We start from the raw sequence: 8349 nt of genomic DNA on the forward strand, positions 1-8349 counted from the left end.
CTTCCTTTCTAACACTCTAAAATGACCCTTCAAGTGAAAAGGAGCTTCCCAGGTCTAAGACCAGGGTCTGGTGAATAAGCACATTTCCCCCCCCCCAAGGAGTCTGCCATTCCATTCTCTCTCCAGGACCTCCTCGATGGGGACGCACTGGAGATACTGTTTGCCTGAGACACTGGGAGCTGTGAGGGAGATGCCAAGTGGTCATCCCAGGAGGCAGGCAGCTCCCTTGGACCTGAGGAGCTCTCTTTGCTGACCCCCAGCAGATGTATCTGTGCAGAAACACCCAGATTCAGACTCAGATACCCCATGCTGGTCTGGCTTTGGGGATCCCTTTTTTTTTTTTTTTGGATAGAGTCTTGCTAGGTCACCCAGGCTGGAGTGCACTGGCCTGATCTTGGCTCACTGCAACCTTTGCCTCCTGGGTCCAAATGGCTCTTCTACCTCAGACTCCCAAGTAGCTGGGACCACAGGCATGTGCCACCATGCCTGGCTAATTTTTGTATTTTTCGTAGAGACAGGGTTTCACCATGTTGGCCAGCCTGGTCTCGAATTCTTGATATCTGGGAATACAGATGTGAGCCACCATGCCTGGCCTCTGGGGCTCCCTCCTGATAGTTCCATTGAATCACAGAGCCTGGCCAGGGAGATCTCGAAGTTCAGAATATGAAGGAAAGGAACCCCAGGCAGAGTTAAGTATGGATTCTTACAGGGGTTCATTTCTTTTTTATTTTATTGATATAGAGCCTTGCTCTGTGCCCAGGCAGGAGTGCCGTGGCACAATCTTGGCTCACTGCAACCTCCGCCTCCCAGGTTCAAGCGATTCTCCTGCCTCAGTCTCCTGAGTAGCTGGACTACAGGCATGCACCATCACACTCGGCTAATTTTTTTGTATTTTTACTAGAGACTGGGTTTTATCATGTTGGCCAGGCTGGTCTCGAACTCCTGGCCTCAAATAATCTGCCCATCTCAGTGTCCCAAATTGCTGGGATTACAGGTATGAACCACTGCCCCAGCCAGGAGTTCAGTTCTTATCATTCAGAGAGCCCACTGGTATATGGTTCTTTGAGTATCGTCCGAGATTTCTCACCCATGGTAATTGCCAAGGCCCAGGATCCAGGTTCTTCAAAGCAAAGACCACAGTCTGTGGTCTGGCAGTTTGAGACTAGGCAAGGGGTCAATGGGATGATCTCAGAAAATCTAAGATGTTGTCTGTGTGCTGGTGGGTATGGGGAGTTTTGATCAGGAAAAAGGTCATGTTCTGACCTTGAAGGTAGAGGAAATCAACAGAAAAATGGATAAAATAAGCCATGCAATAATCTACCCTAAGCAATAGCCTGCAATGCTGTGGAGAGGTCCAGGGAATTTCCTAAAATTGAGGTAATCTGGATGGATCTTTAGAGAGCCACACATGGAATGTTTAACACAGGCCAAGCTAAAATCTAATTAGCACTTTCAAAACCTGACTGGGACTTCTATGCTTTTACAGCAGAAAGGTGTGGTCTACCAGGAGCCCAAGACAATGGGACATGTGGGAAGCAGGAAGCTGCCTGCGTCCATCCAGCTGCACTGTTAGCAAAGCCCATCGGCCCTTCTCTGTCCTCCCCTTCCTCTGTGCTCCCAGGATACCTGCACACATCAGAGCCTGGGAGCACAGGGCCCTCACCACACTCCATCGGAGCAACAACTTACAATTCTATCTCCCCTACCATGAAGGGAATCTTAAGAGCAGGGACCTGTTCTCATCTGCGTCAGTATCATATCACCTTATACAGGGCCAGGCACAAAGTAGACATCAATAATTATTTGCTGATGAATGAGACAAATGCACAATGGCTCCAATAAAGATAATGAAGAGAGGACTGGACAGACTAATCTTTTTTTTTTTTAATTTTATTTTTAACTACTCTGCACTTATTGGTAAGACATTTTGGACAGTCTACTCTTAGGGCCATCAGTACAGAGCAACCATAAGACCATCTATGCACTCTGCTTTACTTCCTTGCTCATGAAGCAACCCTCTACTGGCTGGTCTGTGTCCCAGATGGAGACCATCTTGATTGGCATCCCTGAATGCCGAATCATCAGTTAAGCCAGAGAGAGTCCACTGCTGGAGCATCGTCCTACCTGGAGAAACTGACGACATGGGCCAGACCCTGGAGATGGTGATCCTCAACCCCCACAGAGGTCCTGCTCCACTCCGAGACTCTATGTGATGCTGGTAGTCTATCAGTATACCTTCTCCCCTTTGGCCACTAGTTTTCTATTATCACAGACGATGTTGGACCAAGAGACACAGCAGATGTTCCCAGGAAACATAGCCCTTGTCCCAACAAGAGGACAATGCAAAGCCAAGCATAGGCTGGAGGATAAAGGCTTGGGTGGCTCTGCAGCTGGCTGAGCAACTACATTCGAAGAGTGCTGATTTATGACCTGTGGTCAACCGATAAAAAGGTCTCAAACGGGGTGCCACATGGTTCTGCTGTCTCATAAAACATGTGAAGACTTGGACAAAGACACAGAAGGCTTAGTCATCAAATGTGCAAGTTGTATGAGGTTGGAAAGCCTTATTAACATCATAGATGACAGAATCAAGGTTTAAAACAACAAGGCTATGAAACCAGCCAGGTAACATTTAATAGGTAGAAGTAAAGTTTTACATTATGTTAATTAAAAAAAAAAAAAGCTCAGTGGTACAAGCACTCACTGGAAAACTTGGTTCGACTATAGTTGACATGAAAAGCACCTGGGGGCTTTTATGAACCCCGAACTAGTGTGATGTGGCTATAGTTAAGCTAAGGCAAACTTAAGTTTTGCTAACAAAAAAATAGGGTTCAAATCTAGGGGAAGGGAAAATAACCCTAAAGTCTGTTAACAACAAATCGTGGTATATGCATAAAATGGAGCACCAGTCAGCGTTAAACAAACTAAAGGTACAGATAACAACACGGAGAAGCCTCAAAAACATGACACTGAGCAGAGACAGACCTAAAAGAGTACATGCTGTATGATTACATTTATATAAGTTCAAGAACAGACAAAACTAATCTATGGTGCTAGAAATTAGAAGAGTAGTTGTCTTTTAGGGTGTGGACTGACCAAAAGGGGCTGAGAAAGAATTTTCTGGTATGATGGAAATATCTGTATCTTTTTTTCTTTTTAATTTTTTTTTTGTATGACTTCTTAACACCAGAGGAAATGTCTATACCTTGATTGAAGTTTTGGGTTCAAGGGCAGACATGTCATAAAACCCATGAATTGTACTTTTAAGATGTGTGCCTATCTCTCCATAGACATTTAATCTCAATTAAAACACATCTAGGGAATCAGCACCCCAGCATGTTCTATGTCGGCCAGAGGATATCGAAAACAGGGAGTTCAGCTCTGGACATGCACATGAAGACAAGATCCCAACCCAGGGGACAAGGAAAGTACCCAGAACAGGAGGAGTCAGGGAGCTCCACCTCTCACAGCTCAAAGGAGAAAACTGGCTGTGCTGGGCCTGGATACAGACACTCTTCCAGGGAAAGGGGAGCCAACTACTTTCTTACAAGAACCTGGCCTGGAGTGGGCAGCCATGGGCAACTGAGACCACACTTTCCTGGGCAAAGGGGATGCGTGGGAGGGATGTTTGTATTCTTTGGAAGGAAGGAAACCCTAAATAAACTCAAAGGTTCCTTCCAGTTTCAAATTCTACAAATGAGAAGTCATGAGAAGTGGTTTTTTTGAGATGAAGTCTCGCTCTGTCACCCAGGCTGGAGTGCAGTTGCACAATCTCAGCTCACTGAAACCTCCACCTCCTCGGTTCGAGCGATTCTCCTAACTCAGCCTCCTGAATAGCTGGAACTACAGGCACATACCACCACACCCGGCTAATTCTGTGTTTTTAGTAGAGAGAAAGTTTCACCATGTTGGCCAGGCTGGTCTTGAACTCCTGACCTCCGGTGATCTGCCCATCTTGGCCTCCCAAAGTGCTGGGCTTACAGGTGTGAGCCACCACACCCGGCCAACAAAGTTCTTTACTTAAGGGCAAGTATGCATTACAAGTCAGAACTGGTGTTTATTGCACCCCCACTATATCAGTCATTTTGTATAGGCAAAGTGATTGGATCTATGTATTCCTCCATAATATTGCTGTATTATAAACTAGTGATATACAGCCATAAGCCACATAAAGACGTTTCTGTCAATGATTCCATATTTACAACCACGGTCCCATAAGATTGTAATGGAATATAAACAGAAACCTGATACATGGCCCTTGATATTGGCATTGCAGATCAAGAAGGAAAATGACTGATATCCAGTAATAATGCTGGGACATTTTTTGTGTGAAAATATACATACAAATAAAAATACATATAACATCTAGGTTTGTGTAAGTATACTCTATAATGTTTACACAGGGACAAAATTGCCTAGCGACACATTTCTAAGAATGTATCCCCATCGTTAAGCAATGCATGGCTGTAATTATACTAGACATTCTGGTATGATTCATTCATCATTTCCAACGCTCACAATGGCTCTGCAAGGTAGACCTCATTATACCCACTTTATCTCCGCTTTACAGACAAGAAGATGCAGGCTCAGAGGCAGTAAACAGCTCAAATTGGCAGAACTGGGATTTAAAACCAGACTGTCTCCAAAGCTGACATACTTTTTTAATCTACAACTCACTACTCCTTGGATCTTGATTTTAAGTGTGTATTAGGATCCTTGCAGTAAATCACAATACCTGTGTCATTCAAAATGTACTTTAATTATCAGGTATATTGGATTAATGGGAAAAAAGTACACTTTAATTTACTATCACTGGTGAAGCTAAGTTTGGCAAGCAAATGAGTGGGTACAGAGCAGAGGAGGGAATGGACTCCTGTCTCCAGGATACTGTTTCCTTCCTGAAGATCTGAGCACACAAGGTCCCCAAGCTGGGCCATAGTCCGGACTACATTCTTCCCAGAGACGTGGGTCACTCTGACTATTCTTGCCCAGTGGGGCAACAAGGATCCCTCCCTAGCTGAGGCGGCGCTGGGGAAGGCACCTGTTTCCTGCTGTCTTAAGGACACAGTGACCCCGGCTCTGTCTCCCACTCCGCACTTGCACCTTACCTCGTCTTTGAAGAGACGTGCTTGGTCCTCACAACCTGTCAGGGTCTGAACAAAGCCGAAGACCTTGGAAACCAAAGATGACATATTGACCAGGGGCAGAGCTTGGGCATGAAGGGAGGGCGGGCCTCCATGGCCTAGGTGCTCTGAGCTGTGCCAATGCTTTTTCTCACCAGCCTAAAAGGATCCTAAGGTTTCTATGCTGGCAGATGGACAAGCTGGGCTCCTTGCTTCTGAGGCCCGGGACTGAAGCCTGCCTCTCCTGCTGGATTTCTGGCTGAACTAGCAGCACAGCCCCCTCCCCCTCTGCCACGATGGGCCTATCAGGAAGTGTTTCAGTCAGCCCCCACTGGCAGCTAGAAGGGACTGTGCACAGGACAGATGAGCAGGAGGTTGTGTCAGGAATGGTGCCAGGTTCTATCTGACCTGGGCCTTTCCTGGGCCTTCTCACCAGGGTATGGTGAGAGGAAGGAGGAGAGGAAGAGGATAAAGAAGGGCCCTCACTCCTCACCTCATCGATGGTCCACTTGGCAACTGTCGAGGCTGAGATGCCTGCTACTCCTGGCAGGAGCTTGCAGTGCTGCTCCCAGCACACAGAGAGTGAGCGGTCAGGGTGGGCCGACAGGGCTGACATGAAGAGGGACTGGTGCACAACATCAGGCGTGAGTGCTGGAAAGCAGAGGCAGAGGCTGACAGGCCAACGCCGAGGACTAAACTGTTCCCAAAGCCTGTGCATACCCAAGCCACCTGGGAGACTGGCTGGCAGAGCAAACAGGACCCCAGGCCCCACCTGACAGCCTATAGAGTCAAGAAGGTGAGCCGTATCTCCTCACTCCTCACCCAGTGCTCACTCCTGCTGGTAAAGTGGGCCTCTCACTTTAGAGAGTCTCAGTTCATCTATTTGGAATGACCCTCACCCCATCTCTCTGAGGCTGTGCCACCCTGGGCCCTGCAGGGACACTCTCTTAGAGCTGCTGCTACATCTCTAAAGACATTGTTTTCTAGATGCCATGCATCAAAAGTGTCCTTAACATCCAAACACGCTCAGCCTCGATGTCAGAAATTCATTCTGTTTGTTCTTTTCATGAGTCCTTTTGGGCCACAACCAACTTTCTCAGAGCCAGGGTGATTCTGCTGCAGGATCACAGTCCCCTGATCAGGCTGAAGACCACCCCTCTGGCCACTTCCTTTGCCTTAAGCTCCAGTTCCTCCTCCTCCTCCACCAGCCCGGTCCACACTACTGCCTATGCCAGCACTAGGGGTGATCCCTGACCCACTCCCCAGCTCCATGTTGCCTGTGGGTTTCTTTGCTTCCTGGTCTGCCTCTGGGATCACTGGCCCCAACCTTTTGCCTCAAGCAGCTGTACTGAGCTGATGACCAACGCTGCTCAGCTTGGCTTCCTTCTTCGTGGGCCCTGGCACTTGCCAACTTGGACTTCATCCCCCTCTGGCTGCTTTGACAAACCTGGCCCCACTCACTGCTACCAGCCTTGGCTGGCCTTGTGCAATGTGGCCACTTTCCCAAGGGGTTTTCCCAGCCTCTGCTCATGGTCCAGGAACATTGGCTTTTTATTCTACTGGTGTTAATTCCAGATGTTCATCAATGCAGCACCTCCAGTGCCCACTTATCAAAGACCCTCCCTGTCGGTCACAGATTGTCCTGGCTTCTCTCCCCTAGTGTCAGCCTTTCAGCCTGGCTCTTCCACCCCCATTCATTCACCCACAGAGCCTCTGGGATTCCATCCCTAGCCCTACCAACCACACTTCTTCCTGTGCCACTGCTGCCCTCTCTGTTCATCAGCGAAACCTTAATACCTGCCCATAGCCCAGACAACCCCATTTCCCTGCCCAGCCAGCTCCTCTCATGGTCTGTCTGGGGCACACCCAGCATCTCCCATGAGAACTACCCTCTGGTACCTCATCTACCTGGCCACAGGTTTGACCTTTGGTCTACCCAGCTACTTCCTCTCTGAAATCCTCTATCTGGTACCCTTCATACCGTGGGGTAGGGTTTGGGAGACAACACCAAGTTTGTAGGAAGCTTCTCTCTTTATCTTTCTTCCCCAGGGCACAGGGAAGAGTACAGGCCAGGAGCGTTCAACGGCAGTTACAGTGTCTTATCTAACTGCAAACCATCCAGCTGCAGGTCAGACATGGCTCCTCAGACAGGGCTCGTTGGTTCCTTCAAGTAGCTGATACTCCAAGGCCTAAAAACTAAGCCCAGCCAAGCCCTGTCCTCTCCAGGCTGCCCTTCCTAGGAAACTGTTCACCAGCAAACCCCAGAGCCTACACTAAGGAAGTCTACCCACCAGTGTGTAAAAAGTTGCCCCTGGAACAACACCAAGAGAGACCAGTGGCGCTTCTGGATGAGGCCAGCTGGAAGAGCAGGAGAGCCCTGCAGAAGTTAAGACCTGGGCAATGGCTCCTGCTCTATCCTTGAAGTGCCTCAAGGCTCTGAGTGAGTCCTTCTTTGCCTGTTCTGGGCCACAGTCTCAACCACTGGAAAGATGTTAGCTTCCTGAGAATTCCACAGCTGAATTCCGGGATGCACAGTAGGCAAGTGCCCTCTGGTGGTCAGAACTTGGTCCTGCAGTGGACCTGACCATGGGTACCACAGGTGGGTGGGTATAAGAGGTGCCCACAGCAGTTTGATTCTTAGGAGTCCTTACTCTGAGGGTCTAGGCGCTAGCCAAGACCCTCATCACTCATGCCTGAGGCTTAAGAAATTGATTCTGCTTCCACAAAGAGGAAACAGTATGAGATGCCAGCAAGAGGGAGTGAGGCAAGAAACTCAGATTAATAATACTGGCAGGGAGCTCTGTCTGCTAAGCGCCTCACATGAAGCGTCTCAGTTAAGCCTCTCACCACATCATAAGGTGGGTACAATTATCATCAGCATTTTACAGAAAAGGAAGATGAGGCTCAGAGAAGCAGTGCCACTTGCCCAAGATCTCTCGGCCTGTAAAAGGTAGTCTGACTTGAGGGCTATGCTTTTCATCACTATGTTACTTACTTCCCAGGTTACAGAGACTGTTCTTGAAGAACTGGAACAGCTTGGGTCTTGCCAAAGGCACATTAAACCAGGTGATTTCTCAAGATCTCTTTTAGTCTTAAAATGACAAGAAGGCTGGGCGTGGTGGCTCACGCCTGTAATCCCAGAACTTTCGGAGGCCAAGGCAGGTGGATCACAAGGTCAGGAGTTCGAGACCAGTCTGACCAACATGGTGAAACCCTGTCTCTACTA

General features: G+C 48.3%; 1 protein-coding gene across 6 annotated transcripts in view; it reads right to left on the reverse strand.

The window, feature by feature from the left end:
* Positions 1-8349, reverse strand: part of L3MBTL1 (L3MBTL histone methyl-lysine binding protein 1) — a 46150-nt gene that overhangs the window by 6718 nt on the left and 31083 nt on the right. For 4 of the 6 annotated variants that reach the window (XM_037743353.1, XM_017542230.2, XM_037743355.1 and 1 more), the window contains exons 20-21: positions 5617-5774; positions 5109-5171 (exon numbers count right to left, since the gene is read on the reverse strand). In XM_037743353.1, the coding sequence (XP_037599281.1) occupies positions 5109-5171; positions 5617-5774 (221 nt within the window). Of the gene's footprint in view, positions 1-4041; positions 5172-5616; positions 5775-8349 lie in introns of those variants that run through there. The other 2 variants (XM_017542227.2, XM_037743356.1) reach the window with 1 other exon arrangement.

This window comes from Cebus imitator, unplaced genomic scaffold (genome assembly GCF_001604975.1).
Source record: "Cebus imitator isolate Cc_AM_T3 unplaced genomic scaffold, Cebus_imitator-1.0 Scaffold141, whole genome shotgun sequence".
NCBI classification, from domain to species: domain Eukaryota; kingdom Metazoa; phylum Chordata; class Mammalia; order Primates; family Cebidae; genus Cebus; species Cebus imitator.